The 16,312-nt window shown below is 38.9% G+C and overlaps 1 protein-coding gene across 13 annotated transcripts in view; it reads right to left on the reverse strand.

Moving 5' to 3' along the window:
• SPART (spartin) overlaps window positions 1-16,312 on the reverse strand; it is a 373,903-nt gene that overhangs the window by 25,292 nt on the left and 332,299 nt on the right. For 6 of the 13 annotated variants that reach the window (XR_012327594.1, XM_033843895.2, XM_019936752.3 and 3 more), the window contains 2 exons: window positions 4,479-5,290; window positions 580-777 (listed from right to left, as the gene is read on the reverse strand). Coding sequence is in view for 12 of the 13 variants with exons in the window: in XM_073795087.1 (XP_073651188.1) it covers window positions 580-777; window positions 4,479-5,290 (1,010 nt within the window). In the remaining variant the exon portion in view is untranslated. Of the gene's footprint in view, window positions 1-579; window positions 778-4,478; window positions 5,291-10,651; window positions 10,893-12,594; window positions 12,791-14,904; window positions 14,965-15,449; window positions 15,618-15,805; window positions 15,995-16,312 lie in introns of those variants that run through there. The other 7 variants (XM_073795085.1, XM_073795084.1, XM_019936747.3 and 4 more) reach the window with 7 other exon arrangements.

The raw sequence follows: 16,312 nt of genomic DNA on the forward strand, positions 1-16,312 counted from the left end.
TTTTATTTTGCCTTCGTTCATCATGAGAACAAAGACAATTCCCTCAAACAAAACCTGTTCCTCAAGTCATACCCCTAAAATGTCCAATATTACCCAGATACTAATGCTGAAATTACCGTCACTTCACCATTTAGTCCCATTGGCCCACTTTCCCAACTGAGAAGTAAGACAGTGTTCATAACAAAAGCAAATATTCACAGAACATTACTACTTGCTAGCACTGATGTAAGTGCCTTAATGTATTAACTTTTAATCTTCATCACAGCCCAATGAAGTGGATGTTACCATTATCCTGACTTTATGATAAAGAAACTAAACTATAGAGAAGATCAACAGCTTGAGTTAAACAGCTATTAAGCAGAAGAGTTCAAATTCAAACAGAGGCAATCTGACTCCAGAGACCACAATCTTAATCACTATTTACAGCCAATTCCCAACTTGTATTTGTGAATACGCAAGCAAATTATATACTCTCAGTTTCCTAACTCTGATCACATTAGAGCTTATTACAGTTTCTTTAAAAGCAGAAGTGCTTACGTTACAGTAGGTTTACATCCTGAAGGTGATCGCACAAGTTACCTGGAGCCGAAGGTCAGACATTTGTCTTAATAGATCCTCAAAGAGTTCTCTATCATCTTCTGGTAATTCAGAAGACAAGACGACCCCCACAAAGCATCCTGATGCTTGTAACATAGTATCAGGAAACATGTAGGCTCCTATAGTACATTTAAGAACTGGAGATCTATCAGGAACTAGAGGATACAACCAGTCACAAACCTGAAAAGGTTAATTTAAAACAAATCAATTAATAGAACTACGTTTTCACCGAGGTTTTAAATATTGTTATACTAGCAAACACACATTTTAAAGTTTGAAATGCATTTTACAAGGCTTTCTAGAACCATTAGCATTGACAAACCCCCAATAAAAATCAGCCATTTGCTAGTCTGATCTCCCTGCAAAACACTCACAGGAACTGTGCTAAAAATGTTATTGCTCCACTAATTATACAGTCTTAAAACTGGTGCCCTTAAACAGCCCACTGTTAACCAATAATGAGTCTAGCTTTAAATAAATGGTCAAAGTAAATTAAGATTTTCTTTATTATTCAAATTAGACATCCCTTTGTGGAAAAAAATAAAATCAAACTGTTTCCAAGTACTCCAAATGTATTTACTGATTTAATCATCTTGGTTAGTGTTGTCATTTTAACTACAAGAAAACTGAGGCACAGAGAGGTTAAGTTGCTCAGAGTCAACAACCAAAAAGTGGGGCTAGGGTTTAAGCACATGCTATCTGCCATGGGAGAAACTAAACAATTATTTTAATTAGAAACCCAGCATTCAAAATGTTGAATTTTCTTTTAACTAAACCCAACCTGATCTGACAGAGCAAGAAGATTAAGTTACATTTATGGGTTCACTATCTATTGTGAAGTTAAATCAAAATGGCACAAAGCTGCCCTGCAATGTCATCTGGCGACGTCAGATTATCACAATAAGACTTAATTAAGCTCACCTCCTAGAGATCTAAATTCAGAAGAAACTAAGTTTAAATCAGAATACCCAAATTATTCATTTCCATTATTCTTTGAGTGACCAGAATATAACTTCACCCCTCACCCAGGACACTCTCTTCCTAATATTAAGAAACTTGGGAGAACAATAGATTATCAAAATACTGTGCAATAAACATGAGTCAATGGGATTAAATATTTCATATAAACGATGGAAAATCCTGGTATACTATCATCATCTCTGACCAACAGAATACGAATGTGCAGGGATCAAGCACTCAAGTCTGACTCTTTCCTAGAAAGTGCTTAACAAACATTTTCAAATTCTTTTTTTTTTAATGGATTCTCTCTTTTTTTAGTCATCTCAAAAGCCACTCTACAACTTTTATAAAAGTCAAACTTCAGACAAGTTACAATAAAACTGATTACTGTATTTTCCAAAGTATGATATATAACCATCTGTGGAATACAAAATGACTTCAAGTAATGTACAAACTAAAGTTGAGTAGCAACATATTTTAAAATGTATTAGGGAAAAATACGGTATCTTTCCCTCAATTTCACAGTTGTTATTGTTTAGGAAAAAATTAACAAATGAGACATTTAAATAAAAATATGAATAACAAGTGTTGGATTTAACAAAAAAAAATCATAATGGTTATACTTAAATGACTAAAGATTGGGAAAGGTTTCTTTTACTATGCCATGATTTCTCTAAGATTAACTACAATTCTGGTCACCTTGACTGAAATGGAGTATCCTCTAATCTTCTCAAATAAAACTTTATAGACCTTTCTCAGGGTAGATTATTACAGATTGGTGAGCTCATCCACCATAGGCTGACTTCTCCCAGTTTCACTTTCAGAGGGCAATCTCATGTCCAAGTTCCCTATGAACTGACTATAAATTTAACAGGTTTAAAAAGTATATTAAAACTAAAGTCAAGAGAAAAATAGTTTTTAGAAGCCACAGAATTCTAGTCTGCCTATTTAAAACCAAATTAATTTCTAATTTCCTAAATAAAGCAATAGTGATTTTTTTGCAGCATAAAAAATTACATCTAGGGCTTCCCTGGTGGCGCAGTGGTTGAGAGTCCGCCTGCCGATGCAGGGCACACGGGTTCGTGCCCCGGTCTGGGAAGATCCCATATGCCGCGGAGCGGCTGGGCCGGTGAGCCATGGCCGCTGAGCCTGCCCATCCGGAGCCTGTGCTCCGCAACGGGAGAGGCCACAACAGTGAAAGGTCCGCGTACCGCAAACAAAAACAAAAACAAAAACAAAAAACAACAACAACAAAAAAATTACATCTAACTTCTAATACTTAGCTGTTTCAATGTTTGTTTCTTAGAACAAAAAAATTCAGTAAACACCTGGTTACTCTCTTTAAGGACACTGCTACAAATATCCGAATACATGTAAATGAGAGCCCCTTAAAAAGACTCAAACTTTGGGTACAATTTTACATTTTATTTAGGACTCAAAATAGGAGATGTTGGAAAGGTTAAAAACAAAATTAAAAGAACTAAGAATAAATTTTTACTAGAGAACAAGTCATTTTAATGGTTGAGCTCATGAGCTCATTCTACATGTGGTAGAATGTTTCTGATGTTCACTCCCTGCACCTCCAGTAGCCCAGGCCCCAAAGGTTTTTTAAATTCCACTTTTACTCTATTACCAGATCAGCAGAAAGTATTATATCTTTTATCAGCCCCCTCCCAATGCCAGTCAAAAAGCCTACTCTTTTTAACCTCAAGGCTTCTTTTTTAAAATAACTTATGGGATGCACACTATTCTTCCTGTCCATTAATGAAGTTTTCCTTTCAACAATGCCCCAAAATATCTCCTTCATACATCCCTAGTAAGTCTCCAACTATCTTTAAACAACCTTCAAGTTGACTCCATGTATAAGCTGCATAAGAACTGAAAATAGAATATACCAAGAGAGAAAATAAATCTGGATAACTAGTACTGTAACTAAACCACATCATCTGGACTCTGGATAAAAGCACCTGCCTTGCTCAAATAGTCATCTCCCTTACATGCAAACCCTTTTGTTATACCCAATGTATACTGAATCCTTACTTCTAGAACCCCATCTCCCTGTGCCAATGTCCACTCTTTTAAAAACAGATTGATATTGGACCATCACCTTCAGAATACCTTACAAATTCCACAAGTTTCCTAACAACAACTTTTACTTAGCACCAGTCTTTGTTCTTGGACCAAGGGCATCCTGGTAAATTTATGTGCTTGGAAAGTTAGAACTGCATCTTAGATGATCGTCACAGTCTCTACTTGTAGACCAGGGTTTCTCAACCTTGGCATGACTGAAATTTTCAGTTAATTTTTTTATTGATGAGAGCGATCCTGTTTAGATGTTTAGCAGTACACCTGGCCTCTACCCACCATATATGCCAGTGGCAATAGCACACTCCCCAGTCCCAGTTGTGACGACCAAAAATGTCCCCAACTACTGCCAAAATATCCCATGATGGGGTGACTGGGGGTGGCAGGTATTCCTACTAGTTGAGAACCACTATTCCAGACACTGGATCTAGCCCAGTTCAGCCCCTCAGCTGGGGCTTGACATGTATAGAAATTTACAGTTATACATTCACACATGAGTTACATAAATCCCTTTTGAAATCAAAGTTATTACGTTTCTTCTTCAGATAAAAAATTACAAGTTAAGGATGAATATTCTGATTTCCCTCAGGTCCTGTATTCACAAATTCAGTACTAAAACAAGAGTTTACATCTAAAGAAAAGGAAAAAGAAAGGCTATCAAACACAAACATAGATGCTCAAGGCTCATAAATTCCATGAAATATATTTAAAAAGGAACTAGAATTTATAATAATCTTTTTGCACTTACCGTCTTGGACACATTATAAATATTTACAAATAAAAATAATATATTCTACACATATTTCAAATTATGTTTACATTTTTCTTTGGCTTACCTGAAGAAACCCAGGAGGACGGTTTAGAACTGTATCAAGAGAATTATCCAAGAACCTCACGATTCGAAGGTACCCAGGATATGAAGGTGCACTAACCTCCCCCGCAGGATTTACAAAAAAAATCTGTACTCCATTTGGTATCAAAATCAACTCATCTGCATCTAGCCCTAAGGTCTCAAGAGGAGGTGGCTGAGAATGATTCCTATAAAAGTTTTCCCCAACTGATGAGAACTCCCCAGATTCTGTTCCATAGGATACAGTGTAGTGACCCTCCGCAGCCTGAGGAGTATAAGCAGGAGGTGCTTCTGATGGATGACTTTGAGATGGTAAGGAAAAAGTACTAGGTGTAGAAACTGATTCTGTACTTGTAGTTGAAGTGTTTCCATTTACTTCATTGTGCTGAGGAAGTGAATTAAAGGACTGAGGCTCCAGTGACTTTTCGGACATATCTTTAGGCGGAAATTCTGGATATAACTTGGGCACCTCCTGAAGATCATTCCGTAGAGAAGTGGCAAGACCCTTCTCTAGAATTTCCAACCTGGTACGTACATTCTGTAGTGTTTCTTTCATTTTCTGTTGCATCTGTCTAGCAGATTCCCACCCAGGACCTATGTGTTCGGGACCTGCTGATGAAATGCTGATTCCTCTGAGCAAGTGCCCTATTCCTTGCTTATAGTAGTTCTTTGCTTCTTCTTTCTGACCTAATTCATCTGTATTCAGTCCTTTATTAACAAATAAAAAGGCCTTCTTGTATGCTTCCTTGATGATCTTAATTTCAGCAGGTTCTCCGTCTTGTGGCTCTTGTTCCATTTCTGCAAAACAGGAAATACATCTTTAATTACCTTATTTAGCTCTTTGTTTACTTATTATCAGTTTCTCCTACCCGAATATATTTCAGAGGATTGGAGCCTTGCTTGTCTGTCCTGTTCACTGATGTATTCCCTAAGCCTATTATTAGATCTGACAATAGAGAAAGCACTCAATATGTATTTGTTGAATGGATAAATAAATAATACTCTTGGTCCTAAATATCTTTTTTTTTTAACATCTTTATTGGAGTATAACTGTTTTACAATGGTGTTAGTTTCTGATAAATATCTTTTTAATTAAAAAACATAAGAGAATAAGCCAGAACACATCTGTTGAATAATTTTCTTGTTCTAGTTTCTTACAAGAAATAAAAGTTCCCTGTACCTTTAAGGTCGGAACAAAAAAGTCTTACTCTAAAATTCATTATAATTCCAGATTATAGTAGCTAATTAAAAATGAGGTTGAATCGTACATTGGAGAGGACAGAAATGAGAAAAAAAAATGATCTGAGTGAAGCTTTAAAGTCCCCAAATTCCACTTAAAGGCGGCAGGTTACTCACATGCAGTTAGCCCTGTTCCCTCCCAAAACTCCATTAAAATGACTTACAAGGTTATGAAAAAAGCATAAGCATTCTTTTCAATGAGAAAAAGGCATGAACAGGTACTTCACAAAAGAGGATATTTAAATGACATGTGAAAAGGTGTTCAACACATGATCCCCTCAGGGAAATGAAACTAAAATCCATAATATGACTACAGCTGACCCTTGAACAGTAGGGGATCCACTTATACAAGGATTTTTTCAGTAAATACAGTACTGTATTTTCATTTTACAGCTCTTTAAATTAAAGTATGGGGGAAAGTGTGTTTGATTAGAGATCACATTACATGGAATCAAAAGAACTGGGGTCTGCATCCTGCTTCTATCCAAACTGTTTCAGCTTCCTGCCCTTGGATGAGTCATGTATCGATTCCTTTGTGTTTGAGGCAGAGACAGCAGCAGAGGGACTGCTGATCGTGTGGGGACTGGTGCCCCTTATCCCCTGTTGTTCAAGGGTCAGCTATATATACTTATCAGGAAGCTGAAACTGAAGACTGACGAGCCTTAGAGAAGATGGCAGCTGGAACTCTCATATACTTTGCTGGTGGAAGTGAAAAATGCTACAGCCACTATGGATATTTGGCATTTCTACCAAAGCTACATTCACCCACTCTATGACCCAGCAATTCCGTTTAGAGGTATATAACCAAGAGAAATGAATGAATATACACACCAAAAACATGTACAATCATATTCACAGCAGCTTTATTCACAAAAGCCAAAAAATCGAAACAACCCAAATGCCCACCCACAGGAGAAGGGATAAATAGTGGCATATTTATATTATGCGGTAATACGTAGGATTTTTTTTTAAATTGATGCCTGTAACACTGATGAATCTCACCAGCTGCACAAAAGAAGCCACATACTAAAGACTTCATATTGAGACTACTATACTATACTATATGATTTTACAGGTAAAGTTGAGGAACAAGCAAAACTAGTCTATTATGATAGAAACAAAAATAATGATTACAGGTGTTGGTATAGACTTGGAAGGGACACGAGGGGACCTTACAGCGTATGAAAATGCTCTCTATCTTGATCTGAGTGATTACATGGGTGTATACATACATAAAAAAATCTGTAAATCTAATTAAGATTAGTGCACTATATTGCACCTTATTATATCCTTTTATAAAAGAAATAACAAAGCCGTAACTCACAAAGAGGGAGGATGAAGAGTCAACAGGGCTTTATTTCTGAAAAAGGAGGAAGACAAGTAGTAACTCACAAAACAGATTTGAGAAAGCTGAAGCCTACACTGTCAATCGGGAAACCAGAGAAACAGCCCCATTTATATCTCATCACAGAACCTCCGAAAGGCACAGGAACTGATGGGATTCAATCTTCCTCTGGAAGAGGGAGTAGAGGTAGAGCTGAAAAAAGGACTGATTCAAAGCTAATTTACAAAGTAGACCTTTAGATCTCTCCTATACCAAGCACCCCAAAACACTATTTCTCTTCAGCCCTGAAAGAAGACTGGATATTTTAATTCAAAAGAGCATAAAATAAAATGTCTCAGGACAGGAACTATCAGACATGATTAAGGGTAAGTATCAAAAGCAGGACGATGAAAAATTAGATACTGAATACTGAGACCTTCAACCTTTTCTCCCCAACTTGGGTCTTAGAGTTCAGGCAGATAGGTACCACTCCAGAAAAAAGATTATAGTGTCTTCGCTGAGAAATCTGACACCACCACCAAGAGGAAAAACCTAAAGAAAGTGACACTGAGAGTTCCCCCAGGAACTGTCCAAGCAACTAACTCTTCAGAGAAGCCATGGTTGATAGGCTCTACCCCAGAGTCTCCAATTAACATTTTAGTGCCCCAATCTTATACATAAGCAGAGAGCTAAGAATCAGAAAACTGGTGAGGAAAACATCTAATATGAAAGAAAAGAAAAATAAGAACAATGCAATTTGGTTGAAATGGATAATATGCAGGGAGAAGAACACTTCCAAAAACCTTTGTATCAACATAAAGAAAAAGAAAATACTGCATCCATGAAATAAAAACAGGATATACACATACAAAAAAGGACAAAGAACTAAAGGAGCTTTTAAAAATTGCATACAAAACAGCTGGAAAGAAAAACTCAGTAGAGGGATGAGAATATAAGGTTAAAAATTATAGAAAATTTCTGCAAAGCAGAGCAAAAAGACAAAGAGATGAAAAATAGGAAAGAACAGACAAGAAAATTAGAGAGAACTCAGTCTAGAAGGTCTGACATCTGAATAACAAAATTTCCAGAAATAGAGAATAGATTAAAAAAAATATCAGGGATAGAAGAGCTGAAGAAACAATTCAAAGAATTTCCCAGAACTGGAAAGCACAAAATCCCAGATTAAAAAGACCCATGAACAAAGGATGAAAAAAACCCCACAACCATGAAATTTCAGAACATTAGGCTCAAAGGTACCATCTTAAAAGGGCTTATCCATAAAAATAAATAAATAAATAGAGAAATAAGATTGCTAAGGAACTTCTTAAACCCAACAGAAGTTAGAAGAAAATAGTATAATTAATTCATGACTCTGAGTGAAAATAACTTCCAAACCCAGCCAAGTGATTGCTCAGATATTACGCCTTCTTTTTCTTGGATTCTCTGTTTGATGAAAGGAATCACAAGTCTGATGACAGCAGTTCACAGATGACAATTGCGCAACCAGTTCTTACTGGAGTAGAAGACAGAACTCCAGAGATGTCTTCAAGCAACTAAAATTGATAGAATACCTAATGTGTTCTTAAGTTTTGAGAAGAGATCTATTAGGTTGGCCAAAAAATGCCTCTGGTTTTTAAGTAAAAATAAAACACACATTTTTCATTTTCACCAAGAACTTTATTGAACAACATATTCACCCTTTTGTTCCACTACCTTCTGCCATTTTTCAGGCAACTTCGTAATTACATCTTCCCAAAACTTTTTATCCTTTTGAGCAAAGAACTGTTCCAGGTGTCTTTTACAGTCTTCCAGGGAACTGAAGTTTTTTCCATTATGAGATAAAGACAGAAATGAATGGAAATCCGAAGGTGCAATATCTGGTGAATATGGTAGATGAATCAGAACTTCCCAGCCAAGCTGTGACAGTTTTTGCCTGGTCATCAAAGAAACATGCAGTCTTGTGTTATCCTGATAGAAGATTATGTGTTTTCTGTTGACTAATTCTGGACACTTTTCTTCGAGTGCTGCTTTCAGTTGGTCTAATTAGGAGCGGTACTTGTTGGAATTAATCATTTGGTTTTCCAGAAGGAGCTCATAATAGAGGGCTCCCTTCCAATCCCACCATATACACAACATCACCTTCTTTGGATGAAGACCAGCCTTTGGTGTGGGTGGTGGTGGTTCGTTTTGTCTGCCCCATGATCTCTTCCTTTCCACATTATTGTACAGTATCCACTTTTTATCACCTGTCACAATTTGTTTTTTAAAAAGGAATGTTTTCATTACGTTTAAGTAGAGAATCTCATGCGGAAATACGATCAAGGAGGTTTTTTTCGCTTAACTTATGTGGAACCCAAACATCAAAATGATGAACGTAACCAAGCTGGTGCAAATGATTTTCAATGCTTGATTTGGATATTTTGAGTATGTCAGCTATCTCCTGCGTGGTATAACGTTGATTGTTCTCCATTAATGTCTCGATTTTATCGTTATGAACTTCAACTGGTCTACCCGACTGTGGAGCGTTGTCCAGCGAGAAATCTCCAGCATGAAACTTCGCAAACCACTTTTGACACGTTCGATCAGTCACAGCACCTTCTCCATACACTGCACAAATCTTTTTGTGTGTTTCCATTGCGTTTTTACCTTTCTTAAAGTAATAACCATAATATGCCAAAAATGTTGCTTTTTTTCTCCCATCTTCAATATTAAAATTCACCAATTTTGATAAGTCTTTTTTAAAATGCATGCTGATATGACAGCTGTCACATACAATCTAACAAAATTGTTTTGAATGAAGTTAAAGACAACTAAGTGCTACTAGAGCCATCTTACTGAAAAAACCAAACTAAGCTTTTGGCCAACCCAATAAATAACTGTGGGAGGACTCAGGGTTTAATCAGTGATAAGTACATGGTAAACTAAGGAAATAAAAATCAAGACAATTATGAACTCCAGGGAAAACAAGATGCTGAGCTAGAAAGAAAAGTAATCATGTATATCATGTTTCAGTTTTGATTAATGTCATAATAATGTAAATAATGAATCTTGATACAAGCAAAATTATAATACAACCATACTGAGAAGATGGGAAGATGGATGGATAGAAAGTTTCTGTGCCTGTGGTACAGGATGGAAGACCTGAAATTTCATCTTTCCTACTAGGAAATTAATGGACAATGCCTAAAACTGAAAAATAAAATAAAGTAGCAATATAAGCGTCCTGTTCACAGATTTAGACAGAAAGACCAAAAGAATTGGTAAGAAAATTGAAACATGCTGCCTTTGGGAGTAAGGGATGAGGCTGGGAGGGTGGGACCTCTGATTTTCACTGCAAGTCTTGTAAAAATATCTAATTCTTAATAATATGTACAGGATAAAAAATTAATTACTGATTTTTAAAAAGTAAACTGAAGCTTTAGAGCAGATTGTCTAACAGAATTATAATGTTAACTGCATATGTAATTTAAAATATTCTAACAGCCACATTTAAAAAGTAAAAAGAAATCTCAGTGATGCTATTTATTTATCCAAATACAGCCAAAATATTATTCCAACATATACCCAATATGCAAATTATTAATGAGATAGTTTACCTTATTTTTTGGCATTAAGTCTTTGAAACTTAGTGTGTATTTTATGCTTGAAGCAGATCTCAATTCCAGGTACCTTCATCTCAAGCGCTCAATACCCACATGTGCCTACTGTGGATACTGCAGTTTTAGAGACTGTCTTCCTGTGATCTCATTAAAAATTATAATAACAGAATAAGGCTGTTTTTGCAACAATTTACATTATAAAGGCATCACCAAAACTGGCCTAACCATACTTTCTAACCTGAAAAAGAAACAAACCATTGGTTAGCTTTATCATGCAGTGACTTCATAGTAGTCGAGAGAATATATATATTCAGTGTCCAATTTAGAAAACAGCATATACAATTGACCATAATCAGACCTCACTTGCCCTACCTTGAATCCCCTATCAAAATCAAATTTCCTTTCCCTGGAATTCCGTCTTTAGAATAGAATGTCAGTAGATCTTCCCTTAGAAACCAGGGGACAGGAATTCTGCACTCCACGTCCCTTAGGGTACAAGGAGGCTCAGAGTTCAGAAAGCAAGACAGCAGAGGTTAAACAGGCTTTTGTGAGCTGATCTGGGAATTTAACCAGCATTTTAAGTTTGTCAAATTGATTTGAATAGGGTCTTGAACAACACTGTGACCTGGCACCCACTTTTTTGCTACTTGCTACAGGATACCACTACCACCAATGCACAATTTATTGAGCGTTTAATGTGTGCTGGAGACTATGCTAGATGTTTATCTCATTTAATCCTTACAAACAACTCCTGAGGCATTGTTACTATCACTAGTACTTTGCAGAGGGAAAAAAATTGAGGTTTGAAGGCAGTAACTGCCTTAGATCACATGTTCCTGAAAGACCTTGGAGCTAATAATTATATTCACATTTTTAAAGGGTTATAAAAACAAGGATATGCAACAGAGATCATATGTGTCCCACAAGCCTAAAATATTTTACTATCTACTGTCTGGCACTTTACAAAAAAAGTTTACTAACCCACTGCCCTAGGTTATAGAGTTAAATAGTCTGATTCCAAAACTAATCCTCTAAACCAGGGCTTCTCAACCTCGGTTTGATTGACATTTTGGGCTGGAAAATTCTTTGTTATGGGAGGCTGTCCTGATCACTGTAGGATGTTTAATCACACTCTGATCTCTATCTACTAGCTGCCAGAAGCAGCACACCCTCCACCCGCCATGTGACAGATCAAAAATGTGTCCAGACATTGCCAAATGTACCCTGGCAGCAAAATCATCCCCCGTTGATAACCACTCCTCAAATGGTCTTTAAATTAGGGAATGTGTACCCCTAGGGCACGTGAAGATTTGTCAAGGAACATGTTGCAACAACATATATAATCCTAAGAAAAAGGCTTGCAGATCCCTGTACTTCCATTTAGTACTCCTCACTAAAACTGACCTCCCTGGGAATATGCCTGCAGTTCAGCTATCATACTGTTGTTTTTCCTCTTCCAAGCTCCTTTCAATCTTCCCACTTTACAAAACTTTACCAAAAATACCTCTCACTCATTCCTATTTTTACTATGGTGTATTCCCCAGAATGGAAAGGCATGGTACTATGAAACAGCCCAAAAAAGTCAGAGGTGTCAATTTCAACTGAGGCACCACTCCAACTATCAATCTCGTTAAGATATAAATTTCCACTAAACTTCCATTTTTCATATTTATTCTTTGTCAAAATCCATCAGGTATTACACTGTTCTGACCAACTATTACTACTTGTAATAATTCAATCCAGAAGAAAAATAACTCCTAGAGTTACAGTTAAAGGAAATTTTTAAAATTTAGTTTCAACTTACACAAATATTTTTATTAAAGACATGTACGACAGAATAAAAAGCTGTCAGGCATAAATAAATTACATTAAGATAATATCCAGTGGGGGTGGGTAAAAATCAAAGTACAATTTCAAGAAAAAGGAACTGTGTAAAATACCACGTATTGGGCTTCCCTGGTGGCGCAGTGGTTGAGAGTCCACCTGCCGATGCAGGGGACACGGGTTCGTGCCCCGGTCTGGGAAGATCCCACATGCCGCGGAGCGGCTGGGCCCGTGAGCCATGGCCGCTGAGCCTGCGCACCCGGAGCCTGTGCTCCGCAACGGGAGAGGCCACATCAGTGAGAGGCCCGCGTACTGGAAAAAAAAAAAAACCATGTATTTTTAAAACTGATGGTGATGGCTATAAAAGTGCAATATGATACTCCTTGAGATACAGTTGAGTGATGTATCAATTTTATATTGAAATGTCAGTATCTATACCACGTGGGAAACTGCGTCCTTTCCAACTACCTGAAAGTATGATGTAAAACATTATAAAACAACCTATCATGTGCAAGGGGGATAGTTTTACAAAAATTATTTTGGGGGTTCGCAAGCAAATTAAAAACACTGTTCTAAAGCCACTCACTATTATATTGCAAACACAAAATAAACATGGTCTGTGGCGCTTAGAAGCACCGTAATTCACTACCTCTTATTAAGCTCTTTGGATGTGCTTGGCACTGTTCTACGCTCCATTTACTCCTCATATCCTTGGAGGTTTGATCTGATTTAGAAAATCATTTACAAATATTGAGCAGCTTGCTCAAGAACTAGTAAATGAACTAGTAAATGGAAGAGACAGATTCAAGGAGACAGGCTCAATAGATATTTGTCAAGAAAATGAAATGAAATGTCTGATTCCAAAGCTAAACCTCCTGCTATGCTTACAAGTTAGCAGAGTGAGGGAGGTGTGAAAGGTACTTGGAGTGCTTCATGGTAGACTTACCTCTTAAGCCTTAAAAAAACAGATAACATTTAAAGGTAGAAAGAAGGCACAATAAAGGAACCCTAGGTAGAAGCAGTATGACCTTGCATATATCTTTATTTCAAAGCTTATTTCACATAGTGTGCTGAAAGATTTCCTAAATAATGTGTCACTGAAGGAAATGGGAAAGCTATTCAAAGGGAAGGCAGGCATGTGTGTGCACACACGTGTGTGCATGGGGGTGGGGGTGTGTGATTCCATGGGTCAGCTGCTGCTGAACAGCCTTCCTTGCTGGGCATCTCTACTCTGAAGAGAAAAAAATTTAGCAGGGAGAAGAGCCTGTGTATCTTTCCCGTGAAATGCAGTTGGGAATCTCAACACAGAAAGAAAAAAGTCTGTACTAAAATATTATATTTTTATTTTGTCGTTGTTCTGGGATTTGCTTTATTATCAGTAGCCTCTGAGAAAATGCATTTCACTGGACTAGGACTATACGATGGTGACTTTAGAAAAAAACAATGTCTATCATATCCTTAACCATAGTTAAGTGTTTATCAAGTGTCTTGAAAAGATAAAAGCTATTATTACATGATTTGACGCTTGAATTTTGAAAGTTGGGGACAGAAAAAGTCTTTGAAATGTCAATCTGAAGTATTAAATAAAACAGTACCTACACCACTATAACCATCTTCAATCACAACCAAAAGCTGTCTCCAGATACCAATGGCACATTTAAGTTATTTTTTAAACGTTCTAATAAAAGAAGTAAAATATATTTGTTTCAAATATAACCGTGTGTGCGCGCGCGCTTTAAAAAAAATACTGAGGAGCAAAGGTTAAATTCTGAACCAAACCCTTGGACTTAGTTCAATCCCATAAACACTGAAAGTAATAACAATCATGTTAACGGTCAACATTACTAGTAGTCTTTAATAATACAGCTACTCATCTCCCTAGAAGGAGCATCAGAAGTTGCTCTAATGCCCGCCCATCTGGCCCTTTACAAAACAAAACAAAAAAAAAAGGAGCGGGAATTTCTTCCAAAGACCTGTCTGTAACTGCCTCCTGTAGCATCCCACGCTACTCTGGCTTGCTAGAGGAACTACACACAATGACGTTTCAGAAAGCCCCACAGGTTAAGAGACGACACACATAAAAGCTTCCTATTTCAAACACGTTTCATATAAAGTCACCAAATGAGGTCCTTTAATGTGAACGAGAGCGAATAAAAAAATAGTTCCATTTATAATGGGGGGGCTTTCTTATATTACCTTTTTTTGACTTGCTTTTGGAAATTTCAAATAAAACTGCTGAATCCCTATATATTTAAGGCAACGTAATTTCACAGGCAACAACAATCTTGAAGGCAAATCCGTTAAATTACAATACACTAAGGCAAATCTCGAGCATTCTCAAGAGTCAGAGTAAAGCAATTCATTACAATTAGAGACTGCAGAACTGTGCCAGGCCTACGGGAACGCAATAATGCCGTGTCACGAACCTGCGCATTCCAAGAGAAACTTCTTCCAGACACAGAAATGAAGTCGGAGGGACCTGCTGCAGTGCTCAATCCCTAATAAACACGAACAATCGTATTCGAAGGAGTAAAATCGCGAGCTATCCGTTCCTAATGTTGACCTTTGTGGAAAGAAAGACTATCGAACTTTCACGAAGCTGTAAGCGCTGGGTGAGGGTGAATAATCGATTCTCAGAGCCAACATAAACACCGGGGGTGGGGCAGCAAAAACTGATCAATAGAGATGCAGCGAGAAAGGCGGCGCTCTGCGACAAAACAGTAAATAGAGCAGAGGAAGTAGGGAGTGCGAAGGTTCCATAAACCTATGCGATGGGGGCTAACTAAGAACAACTTCTCAGACTATTCTCTCCCAAAATTGCTCCCTTCCCGGAAAGTTTCATCTCCCAGACTTGGATTGGGGGCCGCGGCCTACTCGCCCGGCCAGCCCGCGGGCTCGGGACGCTCGCACAAACCCGCCCGCCTTGGGGGCCCGCGCAGGGGCGACTCCCTCCCGCCGGCCGCAGCCCCACCTGTGCCTTCCAGACCTCGGGCGCTTCGGCACCGGCCGAAGAGCTCCCCGGCCGCAGCCCAGCGCCCGCTCCCTCAGACGCGGCGCAGCCGCCGCCGAGCGCTCAGCCGGGACCAGCCCGCCGTTCCGCGGTTCCCTGCGCCCCGCACACTGGCGCCCGCACGCCGGAACTGACAAAGCCTCCGGAGCCGCGCGCCACGTCACGCTGCCGCGCCGCCCGGCCCGCCAGCCCGGCTCCCGCGTGACCCGAGCGCGAGCGCGCAGCCCGCGCAACTCGGCTTTCACGGGAGGCCCACTCGGGCTTTTGCCCGGGGGACTCGTCCCCGCCTGCCCAGCCTAAATTCTGTCCACTCTGACCTTCTCAATGGTCTCTGGGGAGACGTCAGTCCACTTCGAACCCCTGAGTCCCGTAAAACTCTAGGGCGAGAAAAGGCTGGAGGGCGGAAGGCCCGGAGACAACCACTTGAGCCAGCGGCTCAGCGCGGACCCCCAACCATGGTCTCCCGGCCACGTCGACGGCCCCGCGCTTGCGCAGTCTCTTGCTCTCCGCGGACCCCAGGCGGCTGGGGGGAGTGGGCGAGAGCGGTGGGCCGTGAGCGCTCTGACGGCTAGGGGGAGCCGTGTGCGCCAGAAGTCTGTAGCAGCACGGCAAAAAATGTTAAATTCTTGATTCCTAAGGTTAAATAGCAAGTGTGCCGATACCATTTATGATTATGGAAAGCTAACAGGGGAAGATCAGAGTAAACATACTCTACTTTTCTTCAGAAGTTCTTTAAAATTAGTAAGATAGCATAGCTGTGTGGACAGGGAATGCTACCTGCTTTTCCGGTCCTACAAGGATCAAGCCAAAGCAACAGCCCCTGC

The sequence above is a fragment of the Tursiops truncatus genome, chromosome 18 (genome assembly GCF_011762595.2).
Source record: "Tursiops truncatus isolate mTurTru1 chromosome 18, mTurTru1.mat.Y, whole genome shotgun sequence".
Classification (NCBI taxonomy): domain Eukaryota; kingdom Metazoa; phylum Chordata; class Mammalia; order Artiodactyla; family Delphinidae; genus Tursiops; species Tursiops truncatus.